Source organism: Arvicola amphibius, chromosome 9 (genome assembly GCF_903992535.2).
Source record: "Arvicola amphibius chromosome 9, mArvAmp1.2, whole genome shotgun sequence".
Lineage (NCBI taxonomy): Eukaryota > Metazoa > Chordata > Mammalia > Rodentia > Cricetidae > Arvicola > Arvicola amphibius.
The window spans coordinates 52,457,452-52,480,305 of record NC_052055.2 but is presented as its reverse complement, the minus strand read 5'-3'; the positions used below and the strand labels follow the sequence as shown (position 1 = coordinate 52,480,305).

At 39.4% G+C, this 22,854-nt stretch overlaps 1 protein-coding gene across 1 annotated transcript in view; it reads left to right on the top strand.

Annotated features, from left to right (window-relative positions):
- Window positions 1-22,854, top strand: part of Adamts20 (ADAM metallopeptidase with thrombospondin type 1 motif 20) — a 121,122-nt gene that overhangs the window by 86,499 nt on the left and 11,769 nt on the right. The window contains exons 30-37 of the mRNA XM_038342994.1: window positions 11,127-11,294; window positions 16,243-16,416; window positions 16,886-17,056; window positions 18,463-18,663; window positions 19,425-19,554; window positions 19,753-19,847; window positions 19,933-20,024; window positions 20,986-21,119. Coding sequence (XP_038198922.1) covers window positions 11,127-11,294; window positions 16,243-16,416; window positions 16,886-17,056; window positions 18,463-18,663; window positions 19,425-19,554; window positions 19,753-19,847; window positions 19,933-20,024; window positions 20,986-21,119 — 1,165 coding nt within the window. The remainder of the gene's footprint in view (window positions 1-11,126; window positions 11,295-16,242; window positions 16,417-16,885; window positions 17,057-18,462; window positions 18,664-19,424; window positions 19,555-19,752; window positions 19,848-19,932; window positions 20,025-20,985; window positions 21,120-22,854) is intronic.

Below are 22,854 nucleotides of genomic sequence, written 5' to 3'. Positions count from 1 at the left end.
TACTGGGAGCTCTGCTGTTATTGCCATCATTTTATCTGAGAAAGTAGAGGACCAGTGAAGTTGAAGCACTGTTAGCTACTGTACACGTTGCTGCAACATGACACCTGATGGAACTACTTAAGAAAGGATGTGGTATGGCTCTTGGTTCTAGAAGGGTACAGTCTATTGTGGCAGAAAAGCAGAGTGAGTGGTCACTTGCATTGGCAACCGGAGAGCGTAGTGTGGACAGGAAGTGAGGCTTAACTACAAAACCTCCGTGCTCATTCCAGTTTTCCTCTTTATCCAGAAAGCTTCCACATCTCAAAATTTCCATGACTTTCACAAACAGTGCCACCAGGAGAGGCCAAGTGTTCAAACATATGAGTTTCTGGGGAACATTGCATGGGGATTTGTGAACAGAGACTCTACTTTTGCTTCCCAGCCTTCCAGACTTGAATAATCACACAGAAACTATATTCATTGCAACACTGTTTGGCCAAGGATTCAGACATATTCCTAGCTAGTTCTTATATATTAAATTATCCCATTTCTATTAATCTATGTATCGTACAAGGTTGTGGCTTACATGGTAATGTTTTGACATCTTTCTCCTTAGGCAGCTACATTGCATTTCCTTGACTCTGCATCCTTTCTCTTTCTATCTCTGTTCTGGTTTCCCACCTGGCTTTACTGTGCAAAGCCATTAGCCAAAACAGCATTATTCATTAACCAATAAAAGCAACACATATATAGAAGGACATCCCACATCAGCAAACCACACTAAGCATCTAGCCCTAGGCTGCCCAAGTACTGACAGCTATTTCAAAATGTGTCTTATTCTCTACCCTACATATTTTTATTATCTAACTCATCACTCCCCACTATTAAAACTCATAAAAACCCATCTTACATTTTAATAAAAATAATTCATTTTATGTGCTTTTGGTAATTATTTAAAATGGACTCAATTTCAATGAATTATAAATTTAATTCCTAAAGCCATTCCATTGCCACTTCTGTTGCATGAGGCAAGCAGACATTAATTTGTGCAGTGTATGACATTTCTTTAATTCCCACTCTGACTTGTCCCTGCCCAGGACACTTATATAGCTCATTCATGCCTCATCAGAGAACTGTATATTCCTTTTGGGACCTTTACAACCCTGTTTAAAAACAAACTTCCTGGCCTTACTTTTATCAATTCCCTAAGCAGCTCACAAAGCATTTGTGGAAATGTGGATGTTCATTCCTGCATTTTTTTGTATTTAGTTTTAAGAATGTTTTTAGTGTTATCATAGTGATGTTTTAAAAGTTAGTATCTAAAAATAAAAGTAAACTGGAGTTTTATGGCCTGTCCACACTGAAGAATTTCAGTTTTTCCACAATGGAAGGTAGGTACTCATGGTTCTTCCTATTGGCTCCAAGGTAGGGTATATGTGGGATATTTATTGCAGAGAGCATCCTACATTCTTGTAAAAGCAATATCCTGGCTTCCTATGGTTTGTAAAAGCATCAAGAAAAAAATAGGCTCAGAATAACACCAGTGAAACGGTTATTAAAATTTGGGGGGGGGGTGGAGTAGGGCTGGAGAGATGGCTCCATGTTTAAGAGCACTGACTGCTCTTCCAGAGGACCCATGTTCAGTTCCCAGCACCCACATGGCAGCTCACAAACAAAGCAGGCTTTTTCTTTTAGGCCACCAACCAAGTTCCAAATCATGACACCGAGACTTACTAGTTGTGAATGGTCAACCTAGCTTAGGCTCATTTCTGGCTAGCTCTTTTAACTTAAATTGACCTGTCTCTCTATCTCTACTTTCTGCCTTAGGGCTTTTTACTTGCCTTTCTTCTGTATATCTTTCACTGCTTCCTGTGTCAGTTTGTCTGGTGTCTCCCTGTTCTCTCCTCTCTTCTCTGGTTCTTTCTTCTCAATTTTCTCTCTCCTATTTATTCTCTCTGCTTAAGAGCCCTGCCTATCCTTTCTCCTGACTAGCTATTGGCTATTCAGCACTTTATTAGTCCAAACAGATGCCTTAGGCAGGCAAGGTGAAACAAATGCAGTATGTCTTTACATAATTCAGCACACATGGATACAGCATTAAACAAATGCAGCATAAACAAAAGTAACACACTTTACACAGTTAAAGTAACATTCTGCAGCATAAATAAATGTAGCACATCTTTGTCTAGTTAAAATAATATTCTACAGAACACAAATGTCTGCAATTCTAGTTCTAGGGGATCCTGCACCCATAGTAAAACACCAATGCAAATAAAATAAATAAACTTTTAAAAACTAGGGCAGTATTTTAACAATTCTCATGTTAGCCACAGCTTTTGTTTCTCAAAATAAGTAAAGATTTCTGTCCCTAGATGAGTGTAACTCCAGATAGGGACTCTAAACCAGTCTTGCTTGCAAACAGACAGTGTGGAGAAGTCTGAAATACTTATTCCTTAAGTTAAAAACAAATTACAAGCTTTAGAGTAATGGCAGGATTCCCTGAGTGGTTCCTGCTGCAAATAACGCTTTCAGCCAAGTGAGATAGCTCAACCCTTTAGTTCCAGAACTCGGGAGGCAGAGGCAGGTAGACTATGTGAGTTTGAGACCATCCTATGTAGCAAGTTCCCGACCAGCCAGGGCTACACAGTAAGACCCTGTCTTAAATAATCATGATGCTGCTGATGCTTGGATTTTGAATTGGAATTACATATAGTACTGCTTCTAGCAAAATAAAGCTGAGCTTAGTAGCATCTATATTGGTGATTTTTTTAAATCAATTTGACACAAACTAGAGTCATCTGAGAGGAGGAAAGCTCAATTGTGTATTGGTCTGTGAGGGCATCTTCTTGTCTGACTGAGCCCAGAGTGGGTGGTGCCTGCCCCGCAGGTGATCCTTATGGAACAAGGCAAGCCAAGCAGCCTTCCCCCAGGGTCTCTGCTTCAGTTCCTGTCTCCAGGCTCCTGTTATCAGATTATCCAGATTTCTTGGGGCCACGTCTGTCACAGCATCAGAGAAGCAAACTAGAACAGCATCTTTGCCAGTCTGAAATCACCTCCTCACCTCTGATTGAAGAGTCAGTTCGGTCCCTGAGACCTTTGGTCCCTAGACACAAGAGATTTTTTTTACTCTAATTTTCTAATACATATTTGCATGGTACATGCCTTTAAACCCAGCACTTGGGAGGCAGAGACAGGTGGATCTCTCTGAGTTCAAGGCCAGCCTGCTCTACAGAATGAGTTCCAGGACAGCCTATATATACATATACATACATATATATACACACATATATACATATATATACGGTGTGTATATGTATATGTATATATGTATACATACATATATATACACACATATATGTGTGTATACATATATGTGTATGCATATAATTGCATTGCCCAAATTAGAATTGTAAATCTATTAGGTGTATATAAAGATGTATGAATGTATGTATATACAGTCAAAAATAAAGCTTAGAGCATAAAATAGAAATTTAAAAGTTATGATTGCTATAGAGATCTCGACAGAAGCGAATAGGCTGAGTATATTTGCTATATGGGATTTAATTTTGTTCTTCAGTTTGGGAGTCAAACATTTTGTAAATTAATCTGACTTTAAAAATCTTAACTGTCGAAAGCTATGAGCTTTAAATCTGATTAAAGAGAAGAAAATATTTCAGCAGTAAATAATTTTCGAAACCAACTGCTGTCTCATTCAAGCTGCATAGTTGAAAGCTATCTGCCACAGATTAAAACAAGAACATTTCCAACCCCATTAAGCTTTTAGACTGTCAGTATCCCTTTCAGGAAATGTGAATTAAGGGATAGCCCTGTATCAGAGCCTCTTCCCACAAGATGCTCTTCATGTAGGAGTTTGTCTGTTCTCTTGGAAACAACTATATTACTGTACTGACTTAATGATTTTATTCTTGGACTTATAACGAAGAAATCCAACTGTAGAAGGTTTTGTCTATTATAGTGGATGCTCTTCAGAGTGAAGCAGCTGCAGGAGGTTTATGTTTGAGAGACAAATTGTGGCAAACTTTTGTGGAGATATTTCTGGATTTCTGGAAGTCTCAAAAACAATAGTGCTGCCGGGGGTTAGGTACAGTTTTTATTTAGATACTGTTGTATTAGGACTCTTTAACAAAGATAGAGAAGAGAAAGGCTTCGTGTTGTCTTACTTGGAATATTGTTCCCAGGGTGTTCTGACCTGACCCGCTATCATTCCTCTGCTGAGATCTTACTTCATGTTTTGGTCTTTCATTTCATAACGGTATTCCAAAGGGAGTAAACACAACCATTAAAATGCTATTTTAAAATTCTCCACCAAATCGCTCTAGTTAAGATTGTCTAGTTATCAAAATTTAAATCTACTTCATCGTCAGCACATACCAAGCTTTAGTTTTGAGTGAAGAGCCAAACAAGGGCGATACATGTATGTAATAATAATTCAATCAATACTGAAAATGTAATTGACAATGTGCAATTGTCAGTTAACCAGAGGAGACGGTCCAGTCCAACCGAGTGCCTGGACTTTAATTCAAGCCGCTCTGTCTGTTGCACTCCGGTGCTCCTCAGACAGCCATGCTTGCTTCTCTTAGCGGAAATGAGGTCTAGCTTGTGGTGAGTGGGCATTCCAGGCCTTTAGGGTAAGACACACTTCCTGTGACCTCAGCTCTCCTGAAACAAGATTGGGTGAATCCTCCTACCACTCAGTGAGCAGCCCTTTGTTAGCTGTATGGACAATCTAGCTATTACCTTATATAGAGTAAGTAAGCCATCAGAGCTGTGTGTGAGCCACGTGTCCATGAGCATTAACATCTTCAACAGATGGACCTTTCTATTATAAAAACAGCAGGAGCTGATTTGGTCTTTAGAAGTGAAACAATCATTTCATCTGATCCTTTGATGCCTTCTAAAAACATTTTTAAAAGAAAGGGTCAGGGGACTGGGGATGTAGCGCAGTGGTAGAGCACTTGCCTGGCACACCCAAAGCTAAAATATAAAAGAACCAGCAGTGGTGGCAACACCTGTAATCCTAGCACTTGGGACTAAGGGTGGGGGTCAGAAGTTCAAGGTCACCCTCTGCTACAAAGAAAGTTCAAGGCCAGCATAGCTGAATATAAGAGATTTTCTTAAAATTAGGAAATAAGTAAAGTTTAAAATTCAAGAAAATTTGTAGGGCAAGCTAAACAGAACAGTAGTACCTTGTTTGGTTTTGTTCAAGGTTGTTCAGTGTATTCTCTTTCTATAACTGCTGTGCTCCCTATTGTCATTAGCAACATACTCAAAGTTAAAACATTAGGACACCAAAATAACCAAAACTCAGGTTATGTCAACCTGGGTTTTATTTCCTAGTAGTTGAAAAGCTAAATGGCCCAATTTTTAGCCATTGACAAAGAGGTTTTGAAAATGCATCTTTTTACATAAAGGTTTTGCAATTGTATTGCAAAAATCATGAGGTTTCCTTCTTGGTGTGTTTTTCTTATCTTCCAATGAGGCGGATGTGAAAGAAGCAGTGGTTCAGCTGTTAGAATTTAGTTCTAATTCTTATTTACTGACCCGGAATAAATAAATGGCCTTATTAGCAGCCAATTTTCAGAACTGGTTATTGGCAAATTTACTTATCAAAAGTCATTTCAGAGAACTGGTGATGATATAGCCACCCCCTCACCCACCCCCTTTCTTCAGATCCTTCCCCTTTTTTGTCTTTATCAGTCCCTCTTCTATTTTCAGGCAATCTTGTCAAAGTTTGTTGTTGTTTCCAGAGGGAGGGAGCTTGCACTGCTTGTCTTTCTGAGTCTGTCTAACTTCACCCAGAAGACCAACTCCAGTTCCATCTATATTTCTGAAAATACCATGTCTTGTTCTTCTTAATGGTTGGAAACAAAGGCACTCTGTGCACGTAGCAGGCTTTCTTTAGCCACTCGTTGGCTGATGGGCACCTACCTCATTCTGCAACGTGGCTATACAAGTCTCTGGGTGTTGACTTCATTTCTTTCAGGTGTACAGCCAGGAATGAAACAGATGAACCATAAAGTAGATGTGGATTTGGTTTTCTGAGGACTTCCTACAGTTTTTCATAGTGATTTCATTAACTTATATGCCAACAGTTGAATATTAGTTTCAATATTTATTCTTAGAGAAGTATAAGTATAATTTACATGACAACATAGAAAAATACCCCAACTAAAGAGTAAACTATGTATGCATTTGCACATGTATATATTTGTATATTATATATTGCATATTTATATTCATAGAGAATACTATACTAAGGCAAATGAAATGCACATTTGCAATTTTTATAGTTTTAATTTTGACTTCTCTTCTATTCTACAGACCAGATTCAGGTTTCTTTCCAAATAACTAGTTACAGGACCTTCAAGGACTAAAATGGAAATGATTATTGGTGTGTTGTTGCCTGTTTTTTCCTGGGGAGGCAGGACCAACTATTCACCCCAGATACAGCACTAGCTGCAGGGCAAAGGAAAGATTCCACCAAAGTCTAGCTCGACCAGCCAGTGAGGTTTTAGCCTCAGCGACACAAAGGCAGCTCTATCACTGTAAGGGACAACTCACTAAAGCCGAATCCTGAAGCTCCTTGCACAAGCTTCTGGCTGCTCTGCCGGTCTTCTGTCCCTAGGAGATGCGCATTGTTTATGTAATCTTGGAGACAGGCTTCCCCGGTCTTGAGACTTCACTTTTGTAAATTTCTGGATTCAGTGTCTTCTTCTGTCAAGAAGGGAGTTTCAATTCAGAGCAACTGACCACACAGCGTATGTAAGAAACCAAGGAACTTTGAAATGTTCCATTTCAAACCTGTTAGGCATCTCCAGTGGACTTCAAGTGATGTCAGAGAAGCACAAGGGAGTGAATGAACCCTGCACTCTTCTGGTCTATGGTGTGCTGCAATTATCTCTTCCTCATAGAAGAGGAAAGTGAACAATTTGTAATACATTAAATTGGGAAAAGGTGATTCTGAGGTCTTCCTATTTTCCGTGCTTCTGTTTGATGTGTCTGTTCTTGGTTTGTTTATTATCCAAGAGAAAAAGATGCAGAAAAAAGACAATTAAAGGCATATTGAATGTAGCAAATGAGGAGCCAGATTTGTAAGAAGGGAACTGTGAGAACCAACCTAAGCATGCATGTTCTGAATTAAAGACTCTTAAAGATTGGGAGAAGACAGATTATCTACTATTATAAAACAAGACACTCAAAAGAGAGAGAAGTCGTTTTTAGAGAGGAAATGAAGCTTAGGCTCAGTATTGAGCAGGGTGAATGTGCCATGGTGTTGTTGAGGAAGGAAATGGCATGCGTGAACATCCTAGGTGGGGTAGATGGAGTACTTTCCAGGGAAAGACATTATAACTGTCTCATCCACTGACCTCTGTCTTTGCCATTTACTGACCCCCATAGGCAGCACAAAAAATGTCTTCAAACCTGCCCCACTTAAAATCAGTGTGCTGTTCTGTAATCTTCTGGTTCTTTACTGATTCATATGGTTTTACAACTCTCATAGTGTTATAAATGCTCTTAGAAGTTTTGTTTAATTATTTCTTCATATAAAGTATCTCCCTTTTGCCTTCACAGATGTTATTTTACTAATGTCACATAAAAATGGACGTCTGTACAGGGCAGGTTCTGCATCACAGAGATGGACAGCAATAGATGTATTTTAGGACTGTTGTGTTAGTACTCGCTAGCATGTAGACTAATTCTCCAGTGTCAGGATGCTTCGTACAACTGTCAGAAAGGATAACATTCTGGATTAAACAAGTTTATAAACATCTGGAGAAGCAAAGGCTCTCATGTGTTAGATCAAAGCAACCTCCATCTTCTCATTTGATTTTGTTCAGCAGTTTAGAGTTTTAAAAGTAGTCAAAAAGCCTCCATAATTGAGCCGTTGATTTTTCTATCATCTGTGCTGAAATAACAAATAACTTTATTCTATAATCCCTTGCAGCGATTTTGTAAAAGGAAGACTATTCCTGTTCCAGAGTTAATTCTTTTCAGGATAGAATATTCCTGTTCCAGAGTTAATTCTTTTCAGGATAGAATATTCCTGTTCTAGAGTTAATCCTTATCAGTATAGGCTGCATTCTCCCAGAATAGGAAGTTTCAGGTCACCTGAAGGCCTGGTGTGGCTCCGTTTTATCACGTGCAAGCTGTGCATTTCCTTCAAATGGCCTGTTTTGTTTTTAATAGAATTTTTTATTCAACTCATTTGTAAACAACATTGATTTGGAATACTTGATGCTAAGTTCTGTGTAGGAAGCAGCTTGTGTTCTTGTGATTATGAAGCATCTTCATCCATTAGAGGAGAGGAAGGGGATTGAGATGGAGAGGGAAATGACAGTAGAGGCGAGTGGTGGGTGTGATCAAAGCATGCTGTAGACATAGATGAGAAATGACCTTGGCAACCATGGTCCTGAATGAGCAATACGCAAGTTTTGGAAGACTGTAGGAGATACAGGGAACTTTTAAGAAGATATCATCGACAAGAATGCAAGAGAGGAGCTTTATGGCATTAATACAATTCCAAGGGAATAATCAAATATCAGTGTCTTAGAAGTTGAGAGAAAAAGAACAGATCTTTCTGTGGCACCAGAGGAAACAATCGCTGTTTTGTGGGTTTCTATGAGATGAATGACTTCGTGCAGTTTTCCCCGTTCAGAGCACAGTGTGGTTTGGGTGAAGAAGGGAGTAACGTTTCACTATTGTTTATGGTGCCGCCGCCTCTTTCCAATGAAAACATAATTCTTTGCATAGCATCTTCTCTTTTACTTTAGAGAAATTCCCACATGGCATTCATCAGACGTGATAAAATGCTGCAGTTACTCTTCCTCAGAACTTGGGGGGAAACAGATCTGTATTTGTTCAGAACTCAAAAGAAAGAGTTTTATTTTAAGTCCATCCAAAGCATAAATTACTTTGCAAATCTTTGGTTCTGCAGTTTTTGTAGCTTAGAGGACTCTCTCTCTCTCTCTCTCTCTCTCTCTCTCTCTCTCTCTCTCTCTCTCTGTGTGTGTGTGTGTGTGTGTGTATATATGTGTGTGTGTCTGTGTGTGTATATGTGTGTGTGTGTGTGCACATGTGCATCTGTGTGTATAGACTAATTTGGAGCCTTTAGAGAAGTAAAAGAACTTGGGATAGTTAATCTAAGAAAGAAAATAATGAACATTCTTTAACCTTAAAGAGTGAGGACCAACTTTATGTGACAGACTTTGTTGATTTCCCATGGGAGCCCTTACCACTTGGAAGGAGTGGATGGGGATGGTCTTGGAGGGGGAGGTGGGAGGCGGGAGTGGGAGGAGAGGGAGAGAATGTGGATGGAATGTAAAATGAAATTTAAAAAGGAATACAACAACAAAAGGGTGAGAAATATTATTGTACCTTGGAATTTCATGATCATGAAGTTGGAGAGATGGCTCAGCAGTTAAGTGCACTGGCTGCTCCTTAATTCCTAAGGCAGCTCACAACCATCTGTAACTCTAGTCTCGGGGCATCCAATGCTCATTTCTAGCCTTTGCAGGCACTGCACACATGTGGTGCACAAGTATATATGAAGTCAAAACACCTTTACACATAAAGTGAAGTGAAAAAAAAACCCACAAAAACCATGATGACAAGTTGTGTAATACAATATTTGAAAAAAAAGAGTATTGATTAAAACTGGGTGTTTCATAATATAGGAAGAGAATGATTTAAAGACAATGGAGTGGTATTGCCATTTCTTGAGCAAGTAAGAAATATACTTGAAATTATGTTTATTAATTTTACTTTTATAAAAATAAAAATTTTCTTATGAAATAGGTTTATAAAATTGGTTTACATTTAGAGTGTGTTTAGTGATGGTTTGGATTAACTAATCATAGTCTAGATAACTCCAGTAAATTAAAATAAGGGGGAAGAAAAAGAGTAGGAAATGAATAGAAAACTGTTTTCTGAAGAGAGGCTTTTTGGTTCATGCCGTGTGAGTCTGTATTCCAGACTAAACTGAAGTCTCACATTTAGTCTCTTTTCTCCTGTTATAATTGTTTTGTAAAGGAGTTGATTATTCTCAAAAGTACATGTCATATTCTGCACCTCTTTAATTGTATGTGTATGTGCGTGCATGTGTGTATGTATACACATGTTATAAATATATAGAAAATAGAATATCCAACATTATCATAGTCTATTACATATTTCTAAATGAATCAAATGTCCACACCTCTTTTAAAAGACTGTTTTACTGTATAAGTTGGAGGGCTAATGATAGACACTCCTTCCATACTGATGCAATGAGTCGTCTAGGACCAGTGTCTACCTTGCTTGACTTTTCCCTGGTCCATCTATCATGCTGAAGTTAGCAGTAGCATCTCTGAGAACTCATAAAGAAGAATGGCAAAAGAGGCGTCTAATATTTCATAAGGATCCACGTGGGTAATAGAACTATGTTGGACAATCTATATTCCTCCTCTTATGCGGATCTTATGGGAAGTTTATAGGAATAGTATCTTAGCCTCTCTTTCCAAGGGGAAGAAACTGGTTTGAAGGCAGTGCTCTGTGACAAAGCCCAAGCCATCTACCACACTGCACTGGACTCATGCCTGGAGTTATATATTCAAAGATTTTGCTGCCTCTATCGGGTGACTGCTAGTACAGAGATGTGCAAAATACAGAAATAATGTATGAAGAAAACGAAGCTGCTTTCTCAGTTGGCTCACAATGCTGAGTGACCATGAGGACATTTTGTTTTTATGGAGAAAGATCAGATCTTAGTGTAAAAGTATGATAATACATATATACAAGATGGTGACCCTATGTACAAACCAGATGACAGGTTTGGGCATGACTTTCAGCTAGTTAAAGACAGTCTTTAACTTTAGCAAATCTAAAGCTTGATGTGTCAGAGTTTATGGCTAGTACAGTTTAGATAGTCAGTACTTCTGTGGAAGGAATGGCTACTTTATAATGCCAGTATCAATTAATTTACATTGGCAAATTTTGAATTCTTGATAACTGGAAATAACAGACCACTGGGTAACAAAAATATTGAAGCAATATTTTTCATTTTGTATTTTTCAATCTTACTTCATTTTGTATTTTTGAAGATAATAAAAATACATTATACATTGAGTGTATCTGTGTATCTTCTGTAGTGCTCAGCTTCTTGTGGTAAAGGTATAAAGTACCGGGAGGTCTTTTGCATTGATCAACTCCAAAGAAAATTAGAAGAAAAACATTGCAGTCATCTGCAGAAACCTCGAACTCACAAAGCTTGTAGATTGGGACGATGCCCTTCATGGAAAGCCAATAGATGGAAGGAGGTATGTGGCATTTTCAACTATCACATGATCTATCTATCTATCTATCTATCTATCTATCTATCTATCTATCTATCAATCTATCTATCTTCTCTCTGCCTATTATTTATCTATTTATCTATCTATCTCCTATCTTTATTCCTTCTTCTTTTCCATCTATACATCATTTCTAGATATCTATATATACATTTTAAAAGTTTGAATTCAGCATTTGTAATGACCTTGAATGTTTGACTTCTTTACAGCATCTTTTATTACAGGATGTTCTGCACTGTGCTCAATACTATATAGCATTGTTACTCTTGCCTAAGTCTATTCATAAAATAATTTAGTTTCTCGATTTTATTTTGAGGTTACATTTATACAGAAACTCTGCTAGTGAACATGGGGTTCATGGCCACTGGCATCATCTTGGTTATCTAACAACAAAGTATATCCGGTGATGTATTAATAATGACCTTGTTTCCATCTCAGAATCTTGGATTTGAGTTAAGATGGCATCCTGGAGAGACAGAGAGAAAGTTACAGGCATAGTTGCAACTAGAAGTGAACAAGTGAGGTTTGAGATCTTTGGAAGAACTAAGAAAACTCAGCACAAAGGAAATGGATGAACACATGCGGTCCAAGTTGACAACTCAACTTTGAAAGAAAAGTGAATGTATGCTTCAGCATACTCCAGTACAAGAACGCCATACCTACATAGTGTTTTGATGGACAGTTGGTGTTTGAAGGGTACCATGTCACCTCATTGATACTGAGCAAAAAATTCTCTAGTTTCATCGTAAAACAGGCATTGTGCTGGGAACTTGATGAAAGTTAACTGATCTCTGAAGTGGAAAAAGTAGAATAAGATTCTTCTATTGTCTTTCTAAATTGTCTGCTAGGTTGGCCCTGACCAAGGGAGATAAAAATTCAGGAATTTTCCCCCTAGGCACAGACACTGTCCACGTGGATGACACTCAGTATCATGCTTGGGACCTGACACATTGAGGAGTCTGCTCAGGGTGGGGTTCCCAAGCAAAGCTAGGATTCCCTAAACACAAATGAAAAAAAATGTCTTGTTTCTAGCAGGTCATATATGTGCTGGGGTGGTGAGTTCATTTGTTTGTTTTAATGATGCAAGTATTTAAATTGCCTCTAAAGCCACACATCTGGAAAGCAGACACAAATGGTCTTGTATTTCAATGTTTGTCACTGTTAAGCAGCAGTAATTAGCATGCACCACTAAATACGCTAGCAACATTATCAAATAACAAATGAAATGCACTCCTTTATAAGTCATTTGAACTAATCTGGCTAGCAGCTTTCCAAATGCATCTTTGTAGCTGAGGTCTCATTCAAGGTGGCAATAAAAAGGATTATTATTTTATAATAATTATATTAAAGCAATGCTACAGCTTATGCAATTGGGACAGAGAAGCAACCAGTGATTATCTTGTGCATCTCTCTGAAAGTATATATGTGTAGAACACATTACCATTTGTAGAGCAAGGATAGCCTGAAATTATTGGCTTCATAGAATATTTTTTATAGAATAAATCAAACAGTAAGAACCACTCAAGTGGCCATTTATTTCTGGCAGAGACTTGGAGATGGTGTGGGTGAATGGAGCTAATTTCAATTACAAAGGAAAACAATGTAAAAAGAAGACAGATTCTGTACAGAGCATCTGTGCCTTTGTTGGTGTTAACATCCATCCTTGCCGCTGAAGCCTATCCCTTTAGGAGAGCTTACATCGCTTCATTTCTAGCATAAGTCAAGCCAACTTGGAAAGATGATGTATTTGCTTTTGTGGGGCAGATGGTCAACGACCGAAAAAGACTTCCAAGATGCGATCATGAACAGGTGTAGCAGAGGAAGATGTTTGGGACCCACAGGAATGTTGGTGACCCAGAAGAGTAAATCATTCTCCTACTTCACAGCCACACCCCTTGGTCCTACCTGAGCTCAACTCAAAAGTTGTCCACTGTGCATTGGAGATATCTGTGGTTTTGGTTGTGCCTTTTTAGTGTTTTGCCCTCTTCGGGAGAACGAATCTGCTGATGTTCTGCACAGAGACATCTTGGTCCAGAGGTGTATACTAGTCCTCCACATGTAACGAAAACTACAATGTAACAAGTGTAATCAATGAAGAGATGGCAAATCCTTTGATAACTATGTCACCACGTTCAAAACAAAAGGAATTTGGCCACGTGTGAAGCATATCCATTATCTTTGAGAAAGCCAAGACAGTAACCTGAGATAGTGCTACAGAAGTAAACATGGGGCAGGGTTCAGACCTACATGCTAAAGACAATAGGAAGTCATACAAGATATTAAAAGACACTCATATCTTACTTCACACTACAAGAATGTAGGTGATGGCCATCATATACCTAGGGAAGCCATTGTAGGTCTGAGAACAGATGGTGATGGAATCCTGAGTTTACTTATCCATCTTGTCTTGATCAAGGCCAACATGCTGGGCAGTTTAGAGAGCTATTCAAGCCTCTGAACAAGGTGGTCGTGATAAAGATTCAGTAGCTACTTGTTAGCCAGAAGAATTGAGAGCGCCTACTGGGTGACAGACACACTGTGGGAGGAGAATAAAAGAGACAAGACAAATTCAATATTTCTATTCTGAGTCACTCTGTACATAATAATAATCTTCACCAAATATATAAAACTAAAGTAGGATCTTTAAAACGTACAATTTATTCAATTAGACAAAATTTGATGTCGAAAACAATACTGGGGAATAAATTCTTTTTATGGCATCTCTGGGCATATTCATTTTAGGGAAGATGTCCATGTTAAGAATATAGTATTCTATATTCTAATATAGCTATTTAAAGCCTCCATGAATTTTTTTTCTAAGCATGTACTATGATCAAAAGACAAAACCAAACAAACTCTGTGTTTTAGGACTTAAAGGAAATTGTATTTGTTTGGTAGAACTTCTTGCTTAGAAGTGTTTTGTAAACTAAGTTTTTCCAAGGATTCTCTTTCAAGGTTACAGTAAGGATCTTATCCAAATACAGTTTATACTTCTAAGATTCTCAATAGGTTTTCATAACTACAAATCAGGACTACTTTATAGGCTAATCATTTTTTGAAAGATGTTCAGATGAGCTAGGCTGCATCTTGGTATGTCTGTCTACCTAGTATTGTGCATGCTGCAAAGCATACACGGTTACTTCTATACCAAGAGCCAGATGACTTTTTGGTGAACACATTTAGTGAGTTGGCAGAACTCAATAGCCTTTACATGGCCTGTAGGTCAACGTAAATGGAAGGAATATGCACGGTATTCAGAAGTGAGAAGACAGAATGTGTCATTGGAGTTCGACTCTGCAGCCACTCAAGTAAAAAGTTGCTATGGTCCATGAGAGTGATCTGAGCCACTGGTTAAGTTCAGATCTTAGCGTTGGTGGGACTTAAATATTTTTCTTATAATAAAACATATCTTGAAGTAGAAAAGACGGGATTAAATGCCATAGGGTGCTTGCAAGAACAGAGAACTTGAAAAACACTATATTCTTTCTTATATTATCTCTGTTGAGAATACCAATGAGTCTTCAAACATTACTCTATGTGACCACCAATCCTTTCTGGGATAACAGGGGACAAAGACAACCAAAAGCACAATTAATAAACATCCTTCAACCTTCTTCAAGTTTTGCTAATATTGACTTCAAGTTCTCTGTTATTGTCGGTATCTGCTTTTTAGATATAACTGGATCTGGGAACACCTCACATCCCAGAGCTGAAAACTGGCCGAGTCTCCATTGCTAGGCAGCAAGTCAGTGAGGGCTCGAGAGAGACAGCAAAGCTTCAACTGTCCTTCATCAAGCTAAGAATTTCTGTTCCCCCCAAATTCATATGTTAAAATCCTGCCCCTATAAGTAATGCTGTTGGACATAAGAACTTTGGGAAGTGAGTCGTGAGGGTAGAGTCCCTGTAATTGATATTATCTTCCATGTGAGAAGGGCCGTAGAGGGCTCATACTCCATTTTACAGACATCAAATATCCTGGTGCTTTCATTATGAGCTTTCTATCTGTGAGATACAAATGCCTGTTATTTGGGAGCCTCCCATAGGTGCATATGAACCGCAGCTCAGATGAGGAGGGAAAATGGCAAGTGATGCTGATGTTGCCAAAGTGAGGGTGTGAATTAGGAACTGGGTACCAGTGCAGGGCAGGGGGAGCCTGGAGGCATGCGTAGTAAAGGTTCCACTGCTGTGTCTGAGATAGGGAAATCCCGGTGAGCACTGGGGAGGAAAAGCAGAGAGATGACATGAGAACTCCAGGCGTAGAGAATCTCTGAGCAACTGAATGAAGTGTTTGTAGAAATATGGACAGTAACAAATGCTCATTAATAATGCTAAGAAAAACAAGGACTGAAAGACCAAGACAAGGTTGTCTAAATTTATCATTTATCTAAATTTAAAATTGATTAATTTTCCAGAACGCTACTCATAGAAATATAATCAAGACTCAACAGCTTAGCAAAAATTTAGACCTCCAACAGGTTCAAATTATAGTGGGTATTGCACATAAAAATATCAATAGAACAAAACTCTTAGAAATTATTGTTTAGTGGAAAATAATTGGCATAGTAGTAGAATTTAAGTCTCATTTAAAACAATATGGTGGCCCTGTGTAAACATTAAGTATGTTTAACTCAGCCAAGGGTTGCCACACTGGGATATCACCTAGCATACCCCAATTCAGTTGACAGTTTCCAGAAAACTTGAAGTACTATATGAATAACAGCTTTAAAAAAACTATGTATTTATATAAACTCTCTAGATAAGACAATGGCAAACACACTCATCTTAGGGGTTTTCTCTCTAATGTATTGGGACAGGTTTACCACAAATAGAAAATGTGCAGTGTTCTCTTTTGTTGTTGATATGCCATTTGGTGTTTGCTAGCTACACTGTTCAGATCCTCTGGGCTCCTTTGTAGTGTTCTGTGACCTGTGGCTCCGGGCTGCAGTGGAGGGAGGTCTACTGCAGATTGAGAGGCATCGGTCCAGTGGCTGAAGACATGTGTGATCCAGCTACCAGGCCTCAGCAGCATCAGCAGTGCTGGCACCAGGACTGCAGGAAGTACCAGTGGACAACTGGAGCCTGGCTAGATGTGAGTGCTAACATGAGCTTGGTCTTCTCCTTTGCTTCTTTTGGCACATGTGTGGGGGTCAGAGGACCTTGTATGGATTCTTAGTGTTAAATTCAAGTTGCCAGGCTTCTTATACTCAATTACTTTATCTTCTGAGCCATCTGTTTTGTTCTCCCTTTCTCCTCTCCCTTCCCCTCTCCTCTCTTCCTCTCCCCTCCCCTCCCCTCTTTTCTCCTCTCTCCTTCTCCTCCTTCTCCTCCCTCCCCTCTTCTTCTCCTCCCTTTCGTTTCTGTCCTATCTTCCCCTACCCACTTATTTTGAGGCAGAGGCTCCAGTAGCCTTGGTTGCCCTGGAACTCCTGCTTCTCCCACCTCCCCTCCGGAGTTCTGGCTTTGCAATTATGCACCACTATACCCACGTCTCAACAAGCAAACTTGCAAAGACACTGCACCTAGGAAACTGTTACTGGTTTTTCTCATCACACTTCCAGTGTTCAACATCCTGTAAGAAAAAGGAGACCTACCGTCTAGTGAAATGCACAGATGAACAAAACATCCAAGTGAATGAAAGTTTCTGCGATCCTTTAAGAAAACCTCTTTCATTCAAAAAGTGCAGGAACCCTCTCTGCAAGTATATGGTGGTGACGGGAAACTCATCTCAGGTAAGTGTCGTTAGCTTCTTTCCCTTCTGCTGTCCTGAAACACCCTGGCAAAAAAGAAGCCTCGTTGATGAGGGATTAGAGCTACTCTTATCTGTGGATGCAAAATAGGGATTTAGAATACTGTTGGGAGTTAAGCTGGCGGGTTATCCCCTGGATTTATGACTTTACTAGCTGTAGGTAGTTGACTGCTTTACTAGTAGTGACTAGTTTACTAGTAGTTACTAGTTAGCTAGTATCAGGACATGAATTCTTACTTAGTAAGTGGGTCTTAAGTCCAATTAGACAACTGCTGCTTACTTCCGAGATGTGTGGTACTGTCTCACCCTTGAGCATATCTTGCTGGTTGTTGTTATGGTTCATAGACTTTCCTGCAGCATAGGACTTAATTGCTCTCTAATACTATGAGATCTTGTCCGCGAGGAAGAAGCTTCCAAGTCAGTTCTAGCTCAGTCTCCCCAAGTCATGTGGTATCTTCAGCAGTAGGGTCTCACCTTCATGTTCTGGGGTTAACCAAGGCAATGGCAGTAGCCTGCATTGTTTGGGTAGAGGCTTCTGGGCTCCCCTGATTGATTAGGTTTCCCATACTTGACAACTTCTTGATACACATTTTAAATTTTGATGTCAAGTGTATTAGTCCTTTCGCTATCGTGGTTCTTTGGGTTTTGAGTTTCATATCTATAAAAATCACTGCCTAGTTTTGGCCTGAATGATGTACACTTATATTTTCTTCTAAGTCTTATTATTTTAATTCATCTACTTAGGTCTGATACATTTTGACTATTTTCATTTAAGATATGAAGTCATCACCTACATCTATAATTGCACATAACTGCCCCTGAGAACCAAACAAAAACCAAGGAAGAGGTTATTATTCCCCCATTGAGTTCCCTTGGCATCTGTTGAAACTCAGCAAGCCACAACGTTGTGATTGACCTTTTCACAAAATTCTACCCAGCTTTCACACCAATGTAGCAAGGTTCTCCTAAGAGTCACAGCAAAGTGTAAGGGACTCAGCCTATCCAAATACTCCTGTGAAAGAAAGAACACAGATTTCTGAGTTCTTTCTGTCTTCAGATTTTATTGCGTGAAAACCCAAGACTGTCGGAATGACATAAGGACAGGACACTCTGTCCAGTAGGCAGAATGGAGTGCTTAAGAATGGAAAGAAAGATTGCACACAGGCTCCTCAGAGGCAAAATCTAGGCTTTGTTGTTTTTTTATTTTGTGGTATGACTCTGTATAAGCTGCCTAAGTGTCTCTGCACCTTGGCTTCCCCACCATGAATGAAGCGGTTTACTGAGTTGATGTAGAACTGATAAGCAAGATACATATGTAGCAGCTGACAGACATTAGGCCTTGGCCGAGTTCCAGGACTCCCGATTTCCTTACCAGTGTGCATTTTTCAGTGTGCAGGTAACTGTGGGTTCACTAACCCACAGAAGATTACATTCTGCACCAGGATCCGTTCCTCTAAGAAGCATGCATTCCATCAGCTTCAGCCTGTAGCCTATGAAGAATGCCCCGTGAAACCTTCTCCTCATGAGTACAGATGTGACATTGGAAGCTGTTTGCATGTGGCCACTTGGAAAGTGGGGAAATGGAGCAAGGTCAGTCCAGAATTCTTAATGTAAGGCCCTTTGAATAAAGCATTTCAGAGGTGGAATGCCCGGTAATCTGTATTTTAAGTAAATCTTCCAAGTTACTTTCTCCACCATTGTCTAAAAAACCACTTTATTTGATTTGTGTATAAATGTCTTATCATTTCTGTGTGTATTCTTTCTTATAAGAAGATAGCAATATTTCTCATTTTAGTCCTTGGAGAACATGTATAGTGGCTTGGACTTTATGTAGGTACTTCAGAAATATCAGCTAAGTGAAGTAGTTTTCTCTAATATGTCTATAATACATATTATTTACACAACATTCTCTTCATCAACTTAATGGAAATACAATAACATTACTTTGTAATTTCATCATAAGGAAGACCTCTAAGTAGCTGTAATGATGGTAATAAATGAGATTAGTGTTTATTAAGTATTTGCAGTGTGCTATGTACACAGAGGCAGTTTTAATAAGGCTCATAGAGGAATGTTTACTGAATGTTTGTCGTGTGCTGATGATACAACTGTACGAGATAAATGGCAAGAAACCAGCACCTGAGAGACAACAGCTGCAGGCTCACACTAAAGGATTCTTTTTCTCCCTCCAGTGACTATCCTTCCCCAGAGTATTTTTGTAACTTGCGTAGTTCTAACCACGACTGACGCTCACTTTGGTCTTAAAGAGTCTAGTCTTGGAGAGGGCAGTGTGGGTTTCCTGGCCGTGTTATTTGTTGTCTGTTTCACCTCCGGCTTTGCTGTGTTGCCAGTGCTCAGTCACGTGTGGAAACGGGATAATGGAAAGAAGAGTTGAATGCAGGACTGAAAGCGGTTGGCCCAGTGACTTATGTGTAAAGCCTTTAAAGCCAGGCGCTCAAAAGAAATGTTATGCCAGTGACTGTAAGTAATAGATCCCCAAATCTACCCAGCACCAAGTGTCCCTAAGTTTCAGCTGAAATGTGAAACTAGAGCTAGGCAGCTGTCACGTTCTGCCACACATGGCCAGACCTTCAGAGTGCAGCGATGATTCTGAGGGTCAAGTCCATGCTGCTTGGGATTGGCTCAGTGTTGATGTGTCACGTGACTTTATTCTTGAAGGTAAATTATTCGCCACCTGCAAAGAAATCCAAGTTACAAAGAACATTACCAAAGATGGTGACTATGACCTTAACATCAGGGGAAGAATAGTGAAGGTATTATGAAAACCATTTCTAATCGATTTTAACTTTGATCCTGCCTTTGGAAAGCGTTTTCTAGAGATTTGTGTATTCCCTTTAGATCCATTGCTCGGGCATGCAACTGGAGAACCCTAAAGAATATTTGCCACTGGTCAAAGGGGAAGACAACTTTTCTGAAGTATATGGCCTGAGGTATGAGATGCTTTGTTCTGTCTGTGCACTGTTAGGGCCCACTGTTAGGGTACTGAGTCTTTGGCACAGCATTGAGATTGTCACCTGGAGGACAGGGAATTGAGAAGGAGGTGGACACATTAGGACCTTAGCCATGTGTGAGCCTGTAATCACAAAGAGGGTGTATGTGGGACAATACAGAAGGGATAAGTTTAAGACCTTGTCTATTTTTATAGAAATCCAACTAATTTTAGCAATAAAAACTGGGAGAGTTACATCTCAGTTTTTTTTGTAGAAATATTCTTCATGTTAGTTGTCTTAGTTAGGGTTTCATCGCCGAGAAGAAACACCATGAACACACCAATTCTTGTGAGGGAAAGGGGCTTGCTTATAGTTTCAGAGGCTTAGTCCATTGTCATCATGGCAGAGAACGCGGTGGGATGCAGGCAGACATGGAGCTGGAGAGGGAGCTGAGAGTCCTAGATCTTGCAGGCAGCAGGAAGTTGACTGAGACACTGGGTGGTATCCTGAGCATAGCAAACCTTAAAGACCTTCCCCACAGCAATACACTTCCTCCAATAAGGCCATACCCACTCCAGCAAAAACACACCTCCTAGTATCACCATTCCCTGTGAGATTAAGTTGGCTAATTACATTTAAGTTATCACTTTAGCCATAGTGATTCTGCTTCTTTCTCAGTTAGCGTGTTGGCACTATGGTGTTGAAGAATAAAAATACTTCTGTTTTACCTCTTTGTGTGTGTGTGTGTGTGTGTGTTTGTAGCAGTGGCTGTCCTAGAACTTGTTCTGTAGACCAGGCTGGGCTCGAACTCAGAGATCCACCTCTTCTGCCTCCCTAGTGCTGGGATCAAAAGTATACACCACCACTGCCCAGCTATGTTTCATATTTTCTAAGTTCATCATTGATCATACTGGGGGCTAACAAATGCGTCAAGTAATACAATGTCCCAATGCTGTTACAGACTCCAGAATCCCTATGAATGCCCCTTCAATGGAAGCAGGAGGCAAGACTGTGCATGTAAACATGACTACCCACCTGCTGGATACACTGCTTTCAGCAAAGTGAGAGTTGATCTCGCTTCCATGCAAATCAAAAGTAAGTGCTGGGTCTCCATAGAAACCAAAATGCCTCCATTTGCTAAGGAAAAGTACAGCCATGTATTGACATATATGACAGGGTATAATGAAGAACCCAGCATTGTACAGAATGGTTTCCTTTACAATTATGAGATACATACCTTTTTTATGATGACATGAAATATGAGGACCTTTGATACAGGTGTTATAATATAGTGCTAGTAATAAGATAGTTCCCTCAAATAAAGCTATCTTACTTAAAAGATAGCTTAAAAGCCCCAACCATATTAAGTTGAAAAATTAATAGCCTCAACATAAGTATAAGGTTTTTGTAAGATTTAAAGTAATAACATTAGTTCAAGATTATAAACTATTGAGCATCACGTTTTCCTATACACCACATCATTTAATCTTTTAAGCAACCTTGTATCAGATAAAATAGATATTACATCAAAATGTCACAGATGATAACATTAACTCTCTTTTATGAGGGCAACTTGTCCCAATTCGTAGTTAAGCACCACTGTGAGGGAATGAAGGCCTGCTCAGAGAACTCAGGCTGGAAAACATGCCATATTCCTGGAAATTAACTGGTAATTCACCTAGGTCACAGATACCTATGGACCCTGCAGTACGCTGGCCATGATGCACCTTCATGCTGAGTGCTCCATCTCTGCATGAAGGAGCAACGAGTACCCACTTTCAGAGGCTCTGTCTCCATCCTCATTGAACCCAGCACTTTAAACAGCGCATAGAGACAGAATCTGCATGAATGTTCTGTATCTAAATTATGGCTCTGTGGTGATTTGATGCTGTTCTCATAATGAAAGTTACCAATTACTAAAAACCGACCTTTACTGCAGTGGTTGACTCCGTTTTTATAACTCCCAATAAACCCGAGGGAAGTTGTTTTATAAAGTAAGGAAAGATCAATTAGCACTGTCCAGGGCTTGGTGTGGGTCTCATCTGCCTGCACACGATGGGACTGTATATGTGTATATGATAATATGGTTTCTTTCTTTGGGTACTCACCAGGGTCTATCATTTGGGCTCTACCCTGGTGACTGAATCCAATATAATCCTTTCCCAAAGGTTCCATCTTGAAATATATAGACTCTTCTGTATGAGAGAACAAAATTAGTACTTAAATTTATCATTATGGTTTACAAAAAAGATTTGTGATATTATTATTTTGGGGGGCATTACATGTGCGTGAGTGTGGGTGCCTGAGGAAGTCAGAAGAGGGTGTGAGATCCTTTGAGGCTGGAGTGACAGATAATTGTGAGCCACCAGGCATGGGACATGGAACCAAACTCCATTCTGCAAGGACAGCAGATGTCTTACATGCTGAACCATCTCTCCAGCCCCCTTTTATTTTGCTTTGTTTTGTTTTTTGAAACACTGTAGTTGAATGTGTTTTTATACACTTAATTGACATGAGATGCTCTGTGTGAATTAAATTTCTGCATGAGTTAAGAATATGGAGCGTGTTGTTGGCCATAAAGCAGTTTGTGTGTTGATGAAGGTATGGGCACAGACTCTGGGATCCTCCTGTGTGTAAATTCTTTGTTTCTGTTACCACATAGCCCTGGGTATCTTCTTAAACCCAGCTCTCTTCATTTTTTTAAGAGTAGAAACTGCCTGTAAGAGCTTCTGATTTCTCTTTTTAAATTCCTCTCAATCCCCTTTGCCTTTTCTATTAAGGTTAAAAGATGATACTTTTACTATATCAACTTAATATCTTGCTATGACAA